General features: G+C 43.2%; 1 protein-coding gene across 4 annotated transcripts in view; it reads left to right on the top strand.

The window, feature by feature from the left end:
• The window catches only part of SFXN5 (sideroflexin 5), a 175,960-nt gene that overhangs the window by 1,010 nt on the left and 153,310 nt on the right, over window positions 1-21,640 (top strand). For all 4 annotated transcript variants that reach the window (XR_012668249.1, XR_007356156.2, XM_048846425.2 and 1 more), the window contains exon 2: window positions 17,176-17,244. Coding sequence is in view for 2 of the 4 variants with exons in the window: in XM_048846425.2 (XP_048702382.1) it covers window positions 17,176-17,244 (69 nt within the window). In the remaining 2 variants the exon portion in view is untranslated. The remainder of the gene's footprint in view (window positions 1-17,175; window positions 17,245-21,640) is intronic.

Genomic DNA, 21,640 nt, shown 5'->3' on the forward strand with positions numbered 1-21,640 from the left:
CACTCCTTTGCTAAAACGTTTGCCCGTGTTTCCGTGTGATAGTTCTGTTGATTTCTTTATTTTTATACTGCCTGGGTTGAAGTTCAACACAGATGTGCAATGGGCTGTGTATGCAGAGGGAGATTGGTTGGGAAATCGCCAACCCAGTGCAATAGCATTGACACAACTGCAGTGGTGGGAGCAGGAGTGTCAATAGATAAGGCATCGGCATCTTCATCATCATGTCAGCTATCTCTGCCCAGAGCAGGTCTACAAAACGTGATAAAAATGCAGCTGCATCGGCATAAAAGAGAGGAAACGTCCTTAGGGAGGCTAGTGAAGGCAAGACCTGATATGGTGAACATTCTGCTGAGTTTTCTGGATTCTCTCCAGGAAGATTTATGAGGAGAGGCTGAGGGAACTGGGATTGTTTAGTCTGCGGAAGAGAAGAATGAGGGGGGATTTGATAGCTGCTTTCAACTACCTGAGAGGTGGTTCCAGAGAGGATGGTTCTAGACTATTCTCAGTGGTAGAAGAGGACAGGACAAGGAGTAATGGTCTCAAGTTGCAGTGGGGGAGGTTTAGGTTGGATATTAGGAAAAACTTTTTCACTAGGAGGGTGGTGAAACACTGGAATGCGTTGCCTAGAGAGGTGGTGGAATCTCCTTCCTTAAAAGTTTTTAAGGTCAGGCTTGACAAAGCCCTGGCTGGGATGATTTAATTGGGGATGGGTCCTGCCTTTGAGCAGGGAGTTGGACTAGATGACCTCCTGAGGTCCCTTCCAACCCTGATATTCTATGATTCTATGAAGGGTAGGGAGGAATTTTGATCCCATTTAAAATAACTACTTGTAACTGCTCTGAAGTAGTTTCTCTTGTCCATTGACTCAAATGGCCATTTAACAGTCTAATTACTTACTTGTACGATCACTGTTATGGTTTGTCAAATAAAGGATTTATGTCTAAAAATGACAGGTTTCAGAGTAACAGCCGTGTTAGTCTGTATTCGCAAAAAGAAAAGGAGTACTTGTGGCACCTTAGAGACTAACCAATTTATTTGAGCATAAGCTTTCGTGAGCTACAGCTCACTTCATCGGATGTAGCTCACAAAAGCTTATGCTCAAATAAATTGGTTAGTCTCTAAGGTGCCACAAGTACTCCTGTTCTTTTTGTCTAAAAATGCTTTCTTGGCAGCTGTATGTGTACAATACTGTAACTGCTCCAGAGATGACACGAGTTAGGTAAATACTGGTGGTTAGGAAACTTGTAGATGTGCACAGTAGACTAGGTTTGGTCAACGTGCCCTTCCTTTTGAAATTTTCATGTAGAGTCATGAAAAGTGAGTGCAAATTTTGGAGCTATTAGGCCCCCAATTCCGTTTTGCATTCTGGCTGCTCCTCCATTAAGAGATTGTGGGGATTTTGTTGTGTGGACCATTCTTGGCCATGGCTTGGCCCACAAAGAACTTGCCCAAATCTTGTCCAGTGAAATATAACCACATACTCTAGTTCTTTGGGATGGTGGCAGTTTATGTAATCTGCTCCAACAATTGTTGGTTTCTTTCATTGAAGTGAACATGAAAGCACTGGACCGAGATGTCAGATCTGGTTTTCAATTCATGTGCTTCTAGCTAACAAACAAAAAGTTAATCACAAGAGTTTGCTTGTTAATATGTTTCCTCCCTTCCCACACCAGATTATTGGGAATTTGTCCTAAAGGCCATAACGCTTCCAAGGAGACGTTTTCACTATCCTGCTGAGATCTGGACAGGATCTCAGTGTGACAGCAAAGTTGCCAGACAGTTGACTTGCTAATTGTAGATGGCAGCTTCCCTGGAACTAAGGCAGCCTATCTGCTTTTAGGGACTCAGAGACATAATGTAAAGTTTAGTGCTTGGTGGGAAGCAAACCTACCTTACTACTTACCTGTCTACCTACTGAAGGAAGGGTGGGCTTGTGGTTAAGGCAGAGGACACTGAGTCAGGAGAGTTGGGGAAGTACAGTGAGAAATAATGTGCAGCGAGGGGCTATTTCATTGTGCTAATAACCTGCTTGTCTCAATAAGTCAAGGGATGTTCAAATTGACCAGACAGAGCTTTTTAACTGGACAGAAGGAGGAGACACTATACAGTCAACACAGATGATATTAGCCAGGCTTGGCAGGGCTTCAGGCACAGACCCAGGAGCATTTTGTTCATTAAGGAGCGATCATCATTTGTAACAGTGCTTTTTAAAAAAACAAAAAAAAAGAAATCAATCTGGAATGGGTAGGGCAGGACGTTAACAATCACATACACATTTTAACATGTCTGTTCAGGTCATGGGTCTCATCCGCATCCCAGGAGACAAGCTACCATATCAGCAAAAGTTCTGTGACAGCTAGACAGAGACCAAGCTTTGAATAGGAATGTAGACTTCTCTCATTGCTAAGTGACTAGATCTTTTCCCTTAGTGTTTCCTATTCTTGTTGCTAACCAGTGGAGTTCCATGAATGGGAACAACAGTATGAGCACGAATGCAGACCCGATGCTATTGCTTTAACCAAAATGTTGAATAATCCTGCTTAGAGTGGATCTAAATAGATGACATGAAGGTTAAAAATGCTGGTAGCATGTCTACATTAGTGCTTCCATTGCATCAGCAAGGGGAAATTCTAGGGGGAAAGGAAAGATCTAGTATTGACAAGACCTGTGTTGGACTTCACTCCAGTTCAGCATAAGCTGGTGGGGCTGCTGCCCATGTTATCCCCTGTTGTGAAGTTAGAGGACTAAAACTTAAGTTGACCTAGCTACTTTGCTCAGGGACATAGTTACGCTGACCTAAGCCCCAGTGTAGACACCACTAGGTTGACAGAATAATTCTTCCGTCAACCTAGCAACCACCTCTTGCGGGGGTGGATTTACTACAGCAACAGAAAAACCCCTTCTGTCGCTGTAGCAAGTGTCTACACTATAGTGGCATAGCTGCAGAGCTGCCACTGTGTGCTTGTAGTGTAGACATACTCTCAGTTTCTAGGGCAAGCATGCTGGCACTTTTTTCACCATGACTAAATGAACGTGATAACCTAGGGGGGAAAGTAATGTGTCTTAAAAAGCAAACACTCTTTTTATATCAACTGTTCAATGAAATCCCCTCCTCTTCTCCCTCAGCCCCCTGGTACTGACCAAAGGAGTGTGTGTTCCCAAATTCTTTGTTTATTGTCATCAACTGCTGTGTGACATTTGGACTGGTCTAGAAGATCCTTGGTGTAGGGATCTGATTGATATGGCACTTTTATCTTTACTTGTTTTATAACACACCAGGGAGACTTATGTTGCTATCTAAATTCTAATAATACTACTTTAGGATCACATTGTTCTGTTTCTTCACAGAAATGGTGGCTAGAAACAATCCTGTGGCCCTTTAAGAGGAGATCTGAGTCAAACAAGGGCTGTGAAAAATTCAGTTGAGCTATATTAAGAATCTTTGTCCTTGAGGAGAAAAGCAAGGAAAAGCTGCCTGCTAGGAACAAAACCTTGGAGGGAAACACTTGCATTTTGTGGGGATTGATTTATGCGAGGTAGGATGGTTTCATGCTTCCCGTTGTTTCCCAGAGTCCGGAGAAAGTGATTTAACACAACATTTAGGGCGACTTGTTGAAAATTTCCATGCCCACTGGTACAGTTATAAATGACGAAATCTGTCCCATTTCCCCTGAATCACTTCAGCTACTTTCCTCAGGATTGTGCTAAGTCTCTGTCAAGTCTCTCACTGGGATGGTTTCCAGGGTACAGGACTTGTTACCCCTCTGCATTCAGAATGAAGGAGACTTGCTTGTTCTTAACTGGGTGTCTGCTCCCTGACACCTCCAGCCTGTTAGCCCAGAGCAGAGTGCTTGGGTGGCTATGCCAGCCCTTACCTTGCCTTTCAGGGTAAAAATAGCACACTCCAGTCCCTGAGTCCCTTTGAAGCATTCACCTGTAGCGTCCAGCCCCTTCGTCTCCAAATGCTCACAGAAATACCAGGTCCACTGACCCCAAGGGAACAGTGCACACATTGGTTTGTATGATTCAGTGCAGGGTCAGCTCCTTGCTTAATACCACAGCACAGAGATATATTTATAGTGAAAACAATAAGTTCATTGTCAAAGATTCAAGAGATAATGAGAAAGGGTAATGGAAACAAAAGGTTACATATAAAATAGAATCATAATATGCTTTCTAGAGACTAAACTTAACTGTTACTGTTAGGTTAACTTCCTGTCTAATGAAGTTTATCTCACCCAAAGCCTTTGCCAGCATTTTCAGCCCAGGCTCGTTGAGATCCCGTTTTTATGAATGTAAATGCACTGCCCATTTACTTCCTAGATGCAAGAGGATCGGGTGTCTTCTTTGTTCCCCACATAGAGTCCAGCAAACCTTTGAAGTGTATCTCCTGATAAGGGTATCTCTTTCCATGCTGTGCTCTTCCCTGTTGACTTCATGTCTCTCTGTATGTAAATATGCCTCCCTTGTGTTCACTTACAGTGCTTAATTTACATTCTGACAGAGAGGCTGGTGAATAAACAACTTTTATCTGTCAGGAAGTCTATTTGTCCACCTCCGCTGGAATACAGAATCTAGGAACGTGTTTTCAGTATACATACATAACTCTTTACATAGTGTCTGCACATTTCACAACAATATTCATGACCAGTGTGAGCCTGGCATTCGTCTGAAACTCCTTGTGACGTTCTTTTGGTGAACCAGAATTAGGATATTCTTGTAATCCCTTGCTGGCTGGCATTAAAAGCGTCTCGGGTCACACAAACATTTTTTTATTTCTTAGTTGCCTTCAAATCAAGGTTATTTGGCCTCTTTGGCAAAAGAAGCCCCTTCTTAAAATAAATGAAGCAATACAGAAGTTACAGAATCTTGAGAGAGAGACCCTCTGCATGATCTAGAATCATCTCCTTGTCATTAGGGAAACCCACAATGAATTGAAGCCATGTCCGGGCTTCCCCGATGCTAGAGATTTCCCCTTTCTCTTTGCAGGATTGAAATGCAGTAAGTGTTAGACCTGAAACATTAGGGGCAGACAAGCTTATCCTGATTTTACATGGTTTCTCAGCTGCTGTTCTTTGCAAAGTTAATTAATTTGCCCCTATCAAAACAGATGTGGAGACATGCTTGGCAAGGTTTTAGATAAGGTGTAGATCTTTCGCCAAGCAGAAATAACTGGGGCTGTCAAACACATTATATGAAAGGTCAGTTCCTACTCAGGCTGCCTAAATTAACACTTTCCATTTTGAAAGTGTTCAGCGAATGAGGGCCTTCTGCCTCCTCTAGGGCTCCTTAAGAGCCATTGAGGGAAGAGGTCTTCTTCAAGGACCACCTTGTCTTGTTTTAAAATCCTCTGCCATGAGATGTGTTTGGCTGTCAAGCTGCTTTGCTTTGCACCTGAGGCCCCATCTTCACTGGCCAAAGGACCATGCTTAAAACCATGTTTAAACACAGTTCAAACCTGAGTGGAGCAAAATCGGTATCTGCAATACAGCGTAGCTGCTGCATGTGTGTGTGTGTGTGTGTACAGGGCCAAAGGATGTTAATCCCATGTTTAAAAACTACCGATTTGGGCTGGATTTGTACCAGAGAGCAAGAGATGAAAGGCTTTCTGGCCCTGTCTTACACCATTTTAATTAAATTAGTTCAGCTTCCTATGTGGACACTCTTATTTTGGGTTGATGGCATAATTTGTTTTATCTCAAACTTCTTCCTAATCTATTTAAACTAAACTGAAATAAGTCTTGCTGAAACCAGAATAAACATGTCCACTCGGCCTTCTGCACTGTTTTAATTAAATCACTTTAAAATGATACCTTACGTTAAACTGGTACAACTCTAGAGGTTGGCAAGTCCTGTCTTCCATTACCAATCCTCCAAGCTGTCCAGTTCGTTTATATACGTTTACAGTGTATATAGTTTAAGAAATGTCAGTTTTCACTTTCATTTAAATTTAAGGTGACAATCAAAAGTTACAGTTGCCTGTTAACCTCCTCTCCTCTTCCTGAATTTCCTGAGCCTGTAAGAAGTATTTTCATTCTTGTACTTATCTTGAAGTCAGCTGGCTCTCACATGGCCTACAGCACAGTGACTTAATTGAAATGGAGCTGTAATGTACTCTCTCGCTCCCTATGAACTGCTGTGCTATACAGAGGATTTAATATTCCTAGCCACTTTTTAGAACTGAACCCTGCTTTCAGGCTGGTGAGAACTGGTACCAAAATAGCCTCAATTAATCACAGCAAATTTGTGTTATTCAGTTTTCTTCCAGTGAACTGTTTACTACAACAGCTGTTAAAAGAATCAGAGGCTGTATGCATACTTTTATGGTACCTGAGGACATCTGAAGGTCAAGTAAATTTGCAAGTGTCTTGCTTTTTAAACTCTACTCCTTATGTAGAAATATGGGAGAAATATCTACGCAGTCATTTCCTAAGGAATCTGCCAGCCAGAACTTTAGGCCCTTGGAAATAATCCTATTAATAAAAGAAACATCTTATATTTTCAGTTAAAGGTATTCTCTAGCTGACTGTGGAGTCACTGTGGAGTGTTTGGGAGAGCAGTTGGAATGGAGAAGGACACCAAACCCCTATCATTCTGTTGCAGCAGCCTCCATTAGATAAAATTTCTAACTCTGCGCTATCCCTCCCTCCTTGCAGAATATGCAGATGGACTCTGAAAGATTAGCAGAGGAGGTTCACGCCTTTGCTGCCAAAGGCAGTTCATCCCTAGCAGAGCTGGCAGGAACAGAGTGAAACAGACAAGGATTGTCCTCATCAGTTTCACTCTGCTCCTTTGAAGTGCTACTGGGGGTGTCCTATCTACAGGTGGTGCAATATACTCCAGGCCTCTTGGGCTTCAGGAGTTGCTCTGTAGGGACTGAGAAGAACAAACAATACAAGAGGAAGTTGCCTCTGTTGTCTAGTCAGCACCTCAGAGTTCAAATTTGAACCTGCACTTTCATCTGAGTTATGAGATGTTGGGATTGCAGCAGAAGGCAGTACGTTCAACTCAAGCCTCAAAGAAGCTAGAAGTACCATGCACCCGCATTTCTGGTTGACTGTAGGCACAACATCTTATCACACATATGCAATCCCTGGAGTATCGAAGACGAAGGGGAGAGAATCTTGAATTAAAAGGGGGGCAGAGAGAGGAAGAAATAGGGAGACATGGAGGAAGCGATAAACCTACACGTCTAGCAGTGAAGAGGTGAAGAAGTAGAGTCAAGTGGAGGACACAATGGAGCAGTGAATAGTGTATGCTTAGTGGGGAATTCTGTTAATGAGTTTTCATAACTAGAGTTAATTGGATGAGTATCTGAAAGAAACACAAAAATCAAACCACCTCATAAGTTTTGGAATCTGTCAAAACAGTGGGCAAGAGAGTGTGTTTGCAGAGAGCCAGGGGAGAAGCAGTAATGAGTGAGGCCCAAATAACACTGATTCACAAGCAATGTCTCCTGTTTAGAACATGTTGGGTCTGAGGCCATGTCTACACTACAGAGCCCCCTAGTGTAGACGCAGTGTAAACCCCCAAGAGTCATTCTGCTGGAAAACATCTCCTCCCCAAAGGACACTAGCTATGCCAGCAGAAGTGCTCTTCTGTTGACATAATTGCATCTACACTGGGGGTTTTGCTGGCACAGCTATGTTCGCTGAGGGAGATGATTTTTTCCACAACCACACTCTTGACCTACGTATCCAGGCTGTCATAATTTTGTAGCATAGATCAGGCCTGAGGCTTCTCTCTGCTTTTATGTGGCAGCAGGAGTCCTTATTTTGGGCCAGGTTGTGTGCTCGTGACCCCATTTTCACACTGTATAACTTTAAAAGTGTTGTTAGGATTTGCTCTTGGCTTTTCTTGCTGTTCATTGGTTGCCACTAGGACAGTGGCATATTTCCGTAAGGGGCCTTTCACTTTCCCAAGGACAAGACTCGAAGATACTAGAGTGACCGTTTAGCTCATTAGCAGCACTGATTAATCAACAACCCCCATTTGTTTGTTTGTTTGATCAAAGTTCCCAGAGGCCTAGTCTTCTCACTGGTAAAAATGGTGTCACAGCTTGAATGACCAATCCCAAATTACTAGTAGGTTTTTAGTTAATGTGGCGGGAAGAATAAGGGAAATCTTGTTGAAAAATATGTCTGATGTGCTTTGTCTCATGTAAATGTGTTAAAATGATTTGCTTTATTAATGGCAATGTTTGAAGAGTCTGATAGGAAGAGTAAGAGGAACAGTATTAGATAGTTTACAGACTTCGGGATCAAACTGAAAAACTGATCACAATAAAACCAGCAATATATTTTAAAAGTACTGTTGTTGGAACTAATTTGACCACTGAACCTATTTACAAGGTGAACTAAGCAGATAGAACTACCAATTGTGGCCTATGTCTCTAGGTCCAATTAAATTAATACCACACTTGCCATCCGAATGCAGCCACAGATCTCTTTGACTTAAGTGGGAGCTTTGGCTGCTCAAAGGCTGCAGCATTAAGGCCTTAATAAATGACTGAAAAAAGGCATTGTTTTCTTTATGAGATGCAGTGTCTTGTTTAATTGTGAATAAAAGTGATGGCAAAGTGTTGCATCATTCAGTGAACGCTGTATGGCAAGTAAGCAGTGTTAAATGTCAATGTATAATTAAAAGCAAAGGTGTTTAGGAGCTCTTTGGTTGGAATCTTCATAATTCTATTAGAAGTTGTGGCTCTGAACCTTTTCTATTTCCAAAAATGCCTAAGAGACTCTCTTTGAGAACCGATTTTGTTGGTCTGTGGTAGTCAATCTGCAAAATGCCTTGCTACTTCTCAGCTATTTATCCCTTAGCTTTTCATGCAGTGCTCTAGGCTTTCACTTGAATTTGAATAAGAGACCAGATGCATAATGTATGGACATATTTGCTACAAGTAGTTATGTTTGAGAAGGCACACTGACTAAAAATAGAGATGGGCTTTGGGATACAAAATTTTGATCAGAATTTGAACTGCTCCAATGTTTGAGGAAGGTTTGGATCTAGTGTTTTGATTTAGGCGTAGATGCTTATAAGTGGATACGTCCTTTGTTGCTTCTGCAGAACTTGAAACATTTATCAGATACAGTCTAACTAAGAGATTAAACCTACTAACCAGAAGCTGATATGCAAGATGAGAAAGCACCTAGTAAGGTCCAGGGGCAACAGACCCTACCATAGCAGCAAAGTGAAACTTACATGATTGCTGTCAGTTTTACTTCTGCACACAGGTTTCTGGATACCAGCAGTGAAGTCGTGTCAATTAAAGGCTGTGTTTGTATGATGAGGCCTGGCAAGCCTGGGTGTGAATCTACAGCACACTAGCTTGCCACACAGGAACATCCTGTGTGGACACTGCTACGGCACACTCCAGGACTTTCGCTGCAGCTTCACAACTATGCTTTCAAATGGTAGGCTGCTAAGCGGCACTCCAGGACTTTCAGGGGACTGTTGCAGTGTCCACGCATGATGTTACTGTGTGACAAATGGTGCACTGTAGATTCACACCCAGGCTTGTCACGCAGGCACAACCTTAGTCTCCTGCTTCTTGGGATAGCTTGAGCAGACACAGAGGCAACAGAACTGTCTGTCTACAGCCTCAAGAAGAGAACGCTGCCTTAATTCACATACAGTTCATGCTTGGAAGGTTCCCTTCACCACCATGAATGTTAGAAATGTACCTTTTTCAAAAATGAAAGCTTAAATTTTGCAGAAATTTGTGGATTTTACCCCTTCACCTGAAAGGGAAAGCTTCCCATTCACCAGTGGCAAGGAGAGGAGAATTTTTAAGATCCGGCTTATTATTTTGTGAAAGAAGTACTCTTTATGCTGATATTTCTCTCTTTCTTATATAATATACACGTGTGCTTCTGTAGCACTAGTGTTTAAAGCAGCGTTTTTCAAATGCAGCCACAGTGTGGGGTTTTCCTGTGGCCATGACAACCTCCTGGGTAGAGACGGGGGAAGGGGCAAAGCTATGAGACTCCAGGAGGCTCCAGAGGCGGGTTGGGCTTCAGCTCCCCGCCTCCCACCAGCTCCAGCCATGGGGCTCTGGTTCTAGGCATCAGCCCGGGGGAACGGGGCTTCAGCAGGACCAGTCTTACTGGGCGCCATGGTCAAGAGGCAAGGAGTGGGGTGAGCCTGGGTTGTGAGGCCATGGAAGGGAGCTCAGGGCAATAGGGGGGAGGAAGCAGAGGGGCCTGTGGGGAGCCTAGGGGAGTGGGTGGAGGCAGCAGGGGCCAGGGGAGGATCTGTGGAGGAGAGGGGAGGCAGCAGGGCCAGGAGCACTAACATACAACTGTATATTATTTTTATTATTTAGTCTGCAGAAACCCCCTGCATAAATTTTACAATGATTTGGGCATGTATATGTGCATATTTATTTGTTTTTCCTAAAGTCAATTAAATATTTTAGGGAAATTTGTCAGAGTGGCCACCAGCAGGAGTTGGTGGTCTCATTCTGAGGCCACCAAAAATTTTGTTTTGAGAACCTCTGGTTTAAAGTGTGGGAGCATTTTAAGTACTGTCTTAGCAAAGTTGCTGCTCCCAGATTATGATAGACCTCTCACTTTTTTTTTAGACCACTGTCAGCACTGTGTAGCAACTTCCATCCATATGGTTTTCCAATAAGTGAATTAAGCCTCAGAACAGTCTGTGTAGTAGAAAAGGACTATCTTCATATTAAACATGGGGAAACAGAGGTATGGAGAAGTAAAGTGATTTTTCCCAAAGCCTTTGGCCATAGGGCTTGGGCCTGGGAATTAGAATTCCTTTCCTCTAACCTGACCAACACCACGCTTCTTCTCATGTTGCTTCTCTTTCCAAAGCCAAGTTTTATTTTTATGAAAAAATATAATTTTTTAAGCATTTTGGTTGTTTGTGAGAGAGCCAAGCTTGCGTGTGTGTGAGAGGGAGAGAATCAGGAGAGAGGAGGAAGTGTTTTTCACCAATTACATTTTTTTTTCAGATGCCTGATTAACAAAGCTGCTCTTTAAAAACTTGGCCTGGACGTGGGAGTGAATGAGGTTTAGTGCTGTTGTCTTGTTTGAAGAAATTTGGTTTAGAGACAGCAGAGTGAAATGTTTGCTAATAACATAGCTTGTACTTGCCTTACACGACTATCCCTAGCTTTAACAAGGCATTAACGTGGGATGTGATTGAAATTAACATCTGTGTGCAAACCAGGCCGGTAGCCATAGGTTCCAAACACATTACTTCATTAGGAAAAATTAATTGCCACAAAACTGTGGCTGATCCTATTAGTTGGAAACCTACCTCCCCAAATAATTGGAAATTCAGGAGAATTAGGGCTTGTCTACACTACAGGTTATGTTGGTATAACTTATGTCACTCAGGGGTGTGAATAAGGCACCCTCCTGTGTGATGTAAGTTACACCGATTTAAGCGCCGATGTGAACAACGCTATGTTAGTAGGAAAGCTGCTCCCGCCAACATAGCTACTGCCTCTCGTAGAGGTGATTTTCTTATGCCGCCGGGAGAGCTCTCTCCATCAGCATAGAGTGTCTTCACCAGAGGCGTTGCAGCTGCGCCGCTGTAGTGTTTCTAGTGTAGACTAGCCCTCAGTCTCCGTTTCGGGCCTTAGCCCAGAACAGCAGAGCCGTTGCCCTCTCATTGCCTGTGTCTGTGGCTGGGGAAGACATGGACTGGATTATCCCCCTCAAATCTTTCAGAAGAAGGAATGAAAGGAGCAGGAAAAACCACTCAAATGATCAGCCATCTGTCAGAGGGAGAGCATTTGATTTCGGGAAGTGTGTGTGCATTTTGGGGGTGGGGTTCTATGTAGCCTCATCCCCGGCAAGCCCCGAGGCAATGCCTCTAGGAATCAGTGATGTTTGTGTCAGCATTAATTCTAACTGGTTTCCAGTCCAGACCTTTTGAGTCTCTTCAGGATTGTGGGTGTCTGTGGCACAAGAGCAGGTTGGAAGGCAGGGGCAGCCTGACTCCTAGGGGGTTACCCTCTGGAGAGGCAGGAAGAGCAGTAGAATTTTCCTATAGATCTTGGGAATTCCATGAAGTTGGAGAACCCCACCCCCAAACAAATCTACCAGAGACTATTCTGTCCTCTTCCTGTAGACACAGGATTTTGGTCTCTTGTACTTTATTATACAATAAAACCATATGTTTCATAACAATGCTCAGTATTGGATGATACAAATGTTAACCAACAAGCACAGAAGGGCTTGATTCTCCCCTGTCTTGCACTCGTTACAACTTCACAAAGTGGGTGTAAAACACTACCTGATAGCATTTCACTTCACACTTACTTTGCACAGGTTTAAATAACAACACTAACTGCAAGGCAAAGGAGATGTCAGGTCCAGATACCTCCTCTGTTCGTGTTTGAATCTTGAGGATCTTGAATCTTGAGGCTCTTCTGAATGTCTCCGTTGCTTGTTAAAGTTTTGTTTGACAAAACCAAAAGGAGGGGCAGTGGGGAAAAAGTAGGAAACCACAGAGTGGGAGCCTTCAGGATAAGATAATGTGTGTGTGTGTGTGAGAGAGAGAGAGAGCGCCACACATGATAGATCAGAGGTGGGCAAACTGTGGCCTGTGGGCTACATCCTGTGGGACTGTCCTGCCCGGCTCCTGAGCTCCCTGGCCCCCGGCCCCTCCCCTGCCATGCCGCGCTGCCAGCGCTCTGGCCTGCTGCTCCTACCGGGCAGCGCGGGCGGTGTGGCTGGCTCCGGTGGGACTGTGAGCTCCTGCTGCTCTGAGCAGTTTGGTAAGGGGGCAGGGAGTGGGGGGGGTTGGGTAAGGAGCAGGGGGTTCCAGGGGGCAGTCAGGGGACGGGGAGCAGGGGGGGTTGGATAGGCATGGGAGTCCTGGGGGGGCTGTCAGAGGGCGGGGGTGTGGCTAGGGGGCAGGGGAGGGTTGGATGGGGGTGGGGTTCGGGGGGGCGGTTAGGGGCGGGGGGTCCCGGGAGAAGGTGGTCAGGGGACAAGGAGCAGGGGGGGTTGGATAGGTCAGGGGTTCTGAGGGGGCCAGTTAGGGGGTGGGAAGTGGGAGGGAGCGGATAGGGGGCAGGGGCCAGGCTGTATGGGGAGGCACAACCTTCCCTACCCAGCCCTCCATACAGTTTCGCGACCCCAATGTGGCCCTCGGGCCAAAAAGTTTGCCCACCCCTGTGATAGATGTTAATCATGTCAATTAATCCACTACTGCAAAGCACTCATACTATGGTGATGAGGGTGTCTAAGAACTTTAAAATGAAGTTAATGTTGTAAAGTCTAAGCACTCTACAATTAGGAAATGCTAGAATTAATGTTGCCTCTGCAACCTTAATTTGCCCCTCTCATGCGTATGTCTTACAATACTCTTTAATGACATGACCATAATCTATTTTTCCACAGCACTCTTGTCTCATTCAGTGTACAGGGTAGATGGTGCTCACTTAATGAGCAGCTATTCAATATTTTGTTTTATCCTATATGGTCAGCGTGTGGCCCCAGGCCTTATTTGCTGCACACTATTCGAAGCCTGCTCTGAAAACAGAAATATTAACTTCCTCGTGGGCTCATATATGGTGCTCATCATGATAGCCTCCAAGTGCTTCATAAACAATGAATTTACCTTCAAACCACCCCTCTGAGGAGAGGTGGCATTATTATTTGTTTTACAGATGGGGAACTGGGGCACAATAGAGATTAAGGTCAAACGTGCCCATTAATTTTGCGTGCCCAATATGTGATATCTATGACCTGATTTTTCTTTTCCCTAGAGAGTTTAGCATTTTCTAGCAATTTGTGTTAACAGCACAGCTTTCATTGACTTAGCTAGGGCATTAAGAGCACAGAAGAAACAGCTTCCCTGCTTTCAGTTCTTGTGCTTAGCACTACAGCAAACCCATAATAGATGGGGGGTGCAATTATGTGAGAGAGTCTTATTCAGCCCTTGTGGCCCCAGGCTGGAGCAGGCTCAGGGCAGATGGAATGTTTGGAGAATTTATCTGTCAATTTGTAATAACTTTCTACTGAGTATGTGTGAACTGCGATTTTGAGAGGCTCATAACTTGGCTACATGTGGCAGACTTTCATGGGGTTATCAAAAAGCACATCCCTGACATCGGGGCAAGCTCCCTGCCATATTTCAGGTCCCTGCTCCAAAGCCTGGGGGTGCTGGAGCTCCTCATCGAAACTGAAGAATTTTTTAACATGGGTGAAACAGCCAGTTTTTCCCTAACCTCATTCTGAAAAACTGCTGAATTGTTAATCAGTCTGAGGCATACACCTGCCATGGAAAACGTCCGTCCAAATGGTAAAAGGTTGGCAAAATTACGAACAACTGAAAACAGGGTCTTACAATGGAAAGTGTTAGGTAACCTGAGCTAAAGACAGCAGCACTACCAGCCCTGCCTCGAATAGAATAAAGAAAAGGAGGACTTGTGGCACCTTAGAGACTAACCAATTTATTTGAGCATGAGCTTTCGTGAGCTACAGCTCACTTCATCAGATGTAGCTGTAGCTCACGAAAGCTCATGCTCAAATAAATTGGTTAGTCTCTAAGGTGCCACAAGTACTCCTTTTCTTTTTGCGAATACAGACTAACACGGCTGTTCCTCTGAAACCTGTCGAATAGAATAGAAAGTGGATACCAAGCTCAGGAGCCAATTAGACCTTATCCTTCTTTTTCCTCTTTCTTTGGCTTCCTTGACTAAGAGCAGTGGGGGGAATGGCTGGGAGTTGGCAGTCTGTCTGTCTCTGCATGGGGTGCACTTTGGTGAGTAGTTGACTATCTCCTTTAAAGCAAAGGATTTTTCACAGCATACAAACAGAGAAGTGAGATGAAAACATAAAATACTCTTGCTAGAAAGTTGCAACATGACACTACTTTATTTCTTAGAATAACACACAAGAACCCCAAAACAGAGAGGTACAACTCGTCCCACTTACACTTGGGGTTGTCAACCCTTGCAGATTGGCAGGGAGTCTCCTGGAATTGGCCTCAATCTCCCAGTGACTATTAAAGGCAATCCAGGAGATTTTAATAGGCCAAAGTCCGGTTGGTAGTGGAGTGGGGCTAAGGCTCCCTACTTGCCCTGGCTCTGCGCGGCTCCCGGAAGTGACCAGCACGTCCCTATGGCTCCTAGGCACAGGGCAGGGCAAGGGTGTTTGGGTTTATGCGATTAGTCAGTTGGCAACCCTACTTACACTAGGCTGTCTGTCTGCAAACTGCTGAGGACACAAATTGCACACTTCCCTACATAACTCCCTACCTTGCAAGCAGGACCAGACAACCCCTTAGGGTTCAAAGTGACAGCTCATAATTTTAATGCAGTTTTCAATATGCCATACTCATGACAACTACCAGCATCAGGAGCTGCCAAATCATTCAACAAGTGCTGTGTTCTTTGGATACAAGTGCTTCTCAGTGTACTCCTGGGGGAATACTGCACATGCTCAGAATTTATGTCCCCTGCAGATTTCTTTGCTTCCCCGCAGAAAAATAACTTTCTGATGGGGAAGCAAAGGGAAGCCATAAGAGCGGTCATGCGACCCTCCCCAGCAGTATGTTTTGGGTGCCCAGGGCAGAGAGGTAAATCACTGTGGGGCAGGAGGTGGGACTGGGGAAGATACAGCTGGTGGCTCCTACCATGTGGTGGGCTAAGCTGCTAGTTCCGTCTTGGCTGGGGAGGACAGGATTTTCTCTTCCCCTGCATGGCATCCAGAGCTGGATCAGACCCACCCCCAGATTTCTCCCCCAGCTGCAGGAAGCTCTGCAAACAACCCAACCCCCCCTGCTTCCTGCACCCATCGTTCCTCAGCTTCAGAGGGAGGGATCCCTGTACAGGGAGCTGCTCCCCCATCCGCCCAAGTCCCAGGCATCCAGATCCCCTCATACAGAGACCCTTCACCGAGCCTCAAGAATTTTGCAAAAATTTTAATTTTTTGGCACAGAATTTTTAATTTTTTGGTGCAGAATGCCCTCAGGAGTATCAGTGACACCCGCTACAGAGTGCAAGTGACTAGTAATGAGTGTTCAAAGTCCAATTCACTCTAATCTGTGCCCCTGGAAAATAGTTTTGTTTTGTTTTTCTGCAGAGGTGAGCAGAATTAGTGGAGTTCCTCTGCACTGGAGTGAGTCAGAAGCGATTCAGAGGGAATTACAATATATGTAACCACCAAAGCTGTGCCAATTCTTCACCATATTCATTTGTTTGAATGTGTATCCACATGCTAGAGATTTTTCTGTTTGTGTCATTTAGATTATAAATGCTTTGTGTTTGTATAGCACAAGGGCCTCTAATCCTGATTGTGGCCTTTGAGTACTACTATAATATAAATATTTACTGGTAATAATTCATGGTACAGGAGTGTGTGATAATGAAAAACGCAAGGTAAAGATGCCCAGTTAAAGCTTGCCTGCAGTCATCTAAAATAGCAAGGGACCAAGATGGTAATTGGTTAGGAAAAGCTTGTGCATCCTGGCCTTCATTAATCAAGTTTAGAGACTTGAAAAACCATTTCAATCCTTACATGTACTCATCAGGCTCTTCAAATTAGCCAAATCAATATGGACTGCTTCATGCAGCATAAAATCTTCCAGGCCAGGGCCGTGTGTGGGTGTTGTAAAGCACTCAGTACTTTCGGGTTAAAACTTATTTTAGAAAAAACAGCAAGAAACCCTTAACTGTGTTTCTGATTCACCTGAGATTACTAAAAATTAGAGAGTTTAATTTGCACCTGGCATCTTGGATGATGAAAATGGGCACAACCATTTCACTGCCAGGTTCTCATGTGCTGGCACAAGACTGCAGTATATTAGGTTCCGATCTTGCAAAGGATCAGTGCGCCCACATCTGGCCCTTTGCAGGATTGGGAGCTCTGGTTGAAAACTCTAGGGGGATGTTTAAAAATATCTTTTTCCTCCTTAAATTGTGAAAAATATTTCTGTTCAGTTGTGGAAATAAACTGCATTTTGATGACACTGTCATTTAATCTGGCATCCATGTACTTGTTCAGAGCCTCAAAGCTTAGATTGGATGATCTCCTTGTCCACTATAGAGAGTTTATAAAGAAGAGACATCTTGTCAGCTTTTTAGTAAATAGCATTCCTAGTTACTATGTAGTTCTCCAGAGGAAATAACAATAAAATGCCTTTCTGCTTTACAAAGGACCGTCTTGTCTAACTCTCTTTCTTTCTGTCCTCCAGACTTCGTTTTATGGCCGATTCAGGCACTTCTTGGACATCGTTGACCCCCGCACTCTCTTTGTTACTGAGGTAATGTATTTACATTGTTTAATCTCTAAGATGCTGCTTATTTGATAGATTTGGTTTAAAAGAGAGAAGGAAAGAGAAATGCAGAAGTGCAAGAGAGTCCACAGATATAACATTAGCATTGTTTTGAGGGCCCAAATCTGTCGAGTGCAAAGCATGCTCAGTTCCTTTTGACTTCAGTGAGAGCTGAAGGTGCTTTCTACCATTCAGGATGAGGCTGTAATTGCACAAAAACCATGAAATTCAGAGCCAATTTCCCCTGTCCTTTCAATTAAAGTAGAAGAGCTCACAATAAACATCTCCAAGACCTCCCAGAGATTCTTCAGCAAAAAGGGAAGACCAGACTTGACATTCCTTGTATTTCTAAGTAGAAAAACTCCCGCAAACAAACTTAACAAAAAACCTTTTCAAGCCTTTACACATCAGAGGAGCAGTAAAGGGCACAAGTCCAAATAAATAAATAAAATCTGTTAGAGGTCATTTTTAAGGTTGCTGTGGAAACCTAAAAGTGTGTCTGTACTCTGAGAAATGACTCTTGTACAAATGGCACTATGAAGTTCCTTGTTGATCATCTCTGTGTCTTCAGATGACACTTATTTAGTTTACAGGTAAAACCTTTTTCTATTTTCTAACTGACAGTCCCACAAATTCATCCAGGATCTGAAAGTCAACCTTGGTCTTTTCTGGCTTGTGCATTGTCACCTGGAATAGAGATTCTGCAATTGGAGGTTGGTTAACAATTCTACTGATGCAGCAAGAGCCAGAATAGAAATAACTCACTCCCCACTGTACAGCAGTGTTGGCATTGTGATGCTCACCGGAGTAATAAAATGTTGTAAAAAGATATTATGCCATTAAAGTCAGATGGTATAACTCTGAGTAAGCACAGGGCAGCTAGCACATATTCTGAGTAAGAAGTTGGCATTGTTACATAGTGACTTTCCTGGTTATAAAAACACTCCAATTTTACATAATTTATGTGCATTTAATTTTGCATTGAGATTGACGTTAACATTTGTTTGCATTTAATATTTCATAGGATTATTGACCTTAAAGATTATTTTCCCCAAAAGATATATTTCAGTTGGTGGATCTTAAACAAAGGTGCACGCTTCTGTCTAGGGGATGACACGATAGAAAATTCACACTTTTTTTGTGTGTGGCAAATGCAGCCAGGGATGTAAATTTAATTTCAGCGCATTATGCAGAGCACTGGCAGCTGAACTGTCCGTTAAAGTCAGTGGCAGTCTGGATCCAGTTCTTTGCTCACCATACTGAAAACATGCCCGGCAGAGTTTTAAATGTCTGTCTTTTTTCCAGAATTGATCAGTTTCATTCAAAGACATAAAGCTATTGGATAGTTCACCCAAGTTCTCTTTGGATTCCTGTCTAAGAGAACCGCAAAGAATAAAACTGCTGTTCTCATGCCATAAAATCGAATTTTATAGCTTCACTTATAAAAACACAGGTTTGGATGAAATATGAAATCCAGTTTTCAAAAGGCAGCGTCCTTGATGTGGAACACAGTCCGAAGAGGTTTCAGAGTAACAGCCGTGTTAGTCTGTATTCGCAAAAAGAAAAGGAGTACTTGTGGCACCTTAGAGACTAACCAATTTATTTGAGCATAAGCTTTCATGAGCTACAGCTCACTTCATCGGATGCAGTCTGAAGAAATAACCTAGTAGCAAGAGAGAGGTTTACAGTCTCATGAGGATGTCTGTGAGCAAGATCAAGCAGGGCGAAAGAGATGCTGTTATTTGTCAATTCAATGGCTTTCGCTAACGCTTGAATTGGTATTTAAAGAGAACATGAGCATGCATGTGGAAATAGAAAAATTACTACAAATTAAGGCTTGATGCTGTTGTTCTTTAACATTAAATTCACTGTTGATAAATGTGAAGTAATGCACACTGGGGGCGGGGGGGATAAATTTCCACTGTGCATTGCTGTGTATTCTCTGCAACACTCACATTGGGAGTGACTTGATTGAACTCATTGAACTCATTTTTGGTGAGATCAGAACTGGGCCCAAGAGGTGCAGCAAAAAAGTTTTCTTTTTTCAACTGTAAAGAGAAATTTCATAGTTTAATTTCCTTTATGTTATCAACCTTATGCAGAAGTTCTTAGTTTTCTTTGTTAATGAGGATGTGAAAAAACAAAGACTCTCAATAGGAACCCACCCTGTCCTCCCCATGGTTAAGGTTTCCTCCTACCTCCTCAGAATTAGAGATGGGCTTGAACCCTGAAGCTGCAAAGCTCTCTTTTAAAGTATTAATTTCCCCTCTGTTAATATTCACCCCTTCTTGTCAACTGTTGGGAATGGGCCACATCCGCCCTGAGTGAAGTGGCCTCATTAGCACTGACCCCCCACTTGATAAGGCAAATCCCATCTTTTCATGTGCTGTATATTTATACCTGCCTACTGTATTTTTCACTCCATGCATCTGATGAAGTGGGTTCTAGCCCACGAAAGCTTATGCCCAAATAAATGTGTTAGTTTCTAAGGTGCCACAAGGACTCCTCGTTGTTTTTGCTGATACAGACTAACACGGCGACCCCTCTGAAACCTTTTAAAGCACTAACTATTACAACTCTGGGGAGTCTTGTTCTCTATAGAAATATCCAATCCCCCTTTGAATCAGTCTAAGTTCTTGGCCTCGCTGACATTCTGTGACCGTGAGTTCCACAGGGTAAATATGCTCTGTCTGAAACAATATTTTACTTTATCATTTGGGAGTTTATTGCCTAGGATTTTTTTGAATGTCCCTTTGTTCTTGCGTCATGAGACTGTGAAAGCAGAATCTGTGCTACCTTCTTAAGGCCAGTCTTTATTTTGTATATTTTATTGAGTCTTCTGTTGGTCTTCTCTTTTCTAAGATAATCCATCCCAATCTATTTTTAAAAGCTCTCTCTTAATTTGAGAGCTTTTCCATGCCTCTAATAATTCTTATCACCTATTTCTGAAACCCCTCTAATTCTGCAGTGTCCTGTTTTGAGATACGGTGACCAGTACTGCACAAAGTGTGAAAGTGCATCACTGATTCGTATAATGGCATTAGAATAGTCTCTGTATTATTCTCCATCCCATCCCTTATCCATCCTAACATCTTTCTGGCTTTTTTTGACCACAGCTGTGCGTTGAGCAGAGGTCATCACTGACCTGTACACAATGACACCTAGGTCCTTTTCCAACGCGGATACAATTAATTGAGAATCCTGGAAGGTGTATGAGGAGCTCAGATTTTTCCTTCCAATGTGCATTACTTTTCATGTGTCAAGATTGAATTTCATCTGCCATCTTGTTGCCCAGTCACCTGGCTTGGTTAAGGCCCTTTGACATTTCTTAGGGCATGTCTATGGGTACCACGCTGCAGTGGTGCAGTTCATCCGGTGAAGACGCTCTATGCCGACAGGAGAGAGCTCTCCCGTCGGCTTAGCGCTGGGCACATGAGCGCTTATATCAGTGTAACTTATGTTGCTCAGCAGGGTGGTTTATTCACACCCCTGAGCGACGTAAGTTATGACAACATAGGCTGTAGTGTAGACATAGCCTTAGTCTTCCCTGTACTTGACTAACATAGTAGTTGTGTCAGTTACAAATTTTTCCCCCTTACTATTCTCCCCTTTTCCCAAATTGTTTATAAATATATTAAACATTGGACCTAATATGGGACCATTAAACCCCCTGTCCCCAGGCTGTTAACCTTTTTTCATGATTAAAATTAACCATTCATTCCTTCTCTTTGCTTTCTGCCATCTAGCCAAATTTGCTCCATGATAAACTTGACCCGCCACGCCCCATCCCATGATTACTTACCTTCTTTAGTGGACTCTTATGGAGGGACCTTGTCAAAGGCCTTTAGGAACTTTAAATAAATTATGTCAACTGGTTCTCCGTTATCCACCTCATTACTGACACCTTCAAAGACTTCCAATAAGTTAATGAGACATTACTTGCCTCTGCAGAAACCATGCTAGTTAAACCTATCATATCATGATGATCTCTCAGGGATTGTTTAGCAGATTCCCAGAAAGGGAAATTGCCCTGATCATCTCTCTCGTTTTTTGGATGGAATTACAGTATACTGAAGCTCCCATGAACCCTCTGCAGCACATCATGGAGCAACATTAACTCTTTTCTCTTGGCTAATCTCTTTCTCAGTAAAACAAATATTAATATCTAGGATCACATAAAGAACCCCTAAGCACATACAATCTGCTTTGTTTGTCTATGAAATTGGTGTCTGACTCACTGCTCTGAAATATTTAGAGTGTAAATATAAAAAACCATTCTGTTCTGTTTTATACTCTAAATGGAGAATGAAATCTAATGGCTGGAAAAGTAAAAGGTAGAACACAGCCTTATGTAGAAAGCCCTTTCCTGCTGACAGATGGCTAC

The sequence above is a fragment of the Caretta caretta genome, chromosome 4 (genome assembly GCF_965140235.1).
Source record: "Caretta caretta isolate rCarCar2 chromosome 4, rCarCar1.hap1, whole genome shotgun sequence".
Lineage (NCBI taxonomy): Eukaryota > Metazoa > Chordata > Testudines > Cheloniidae > Caretta > Caretta caretta.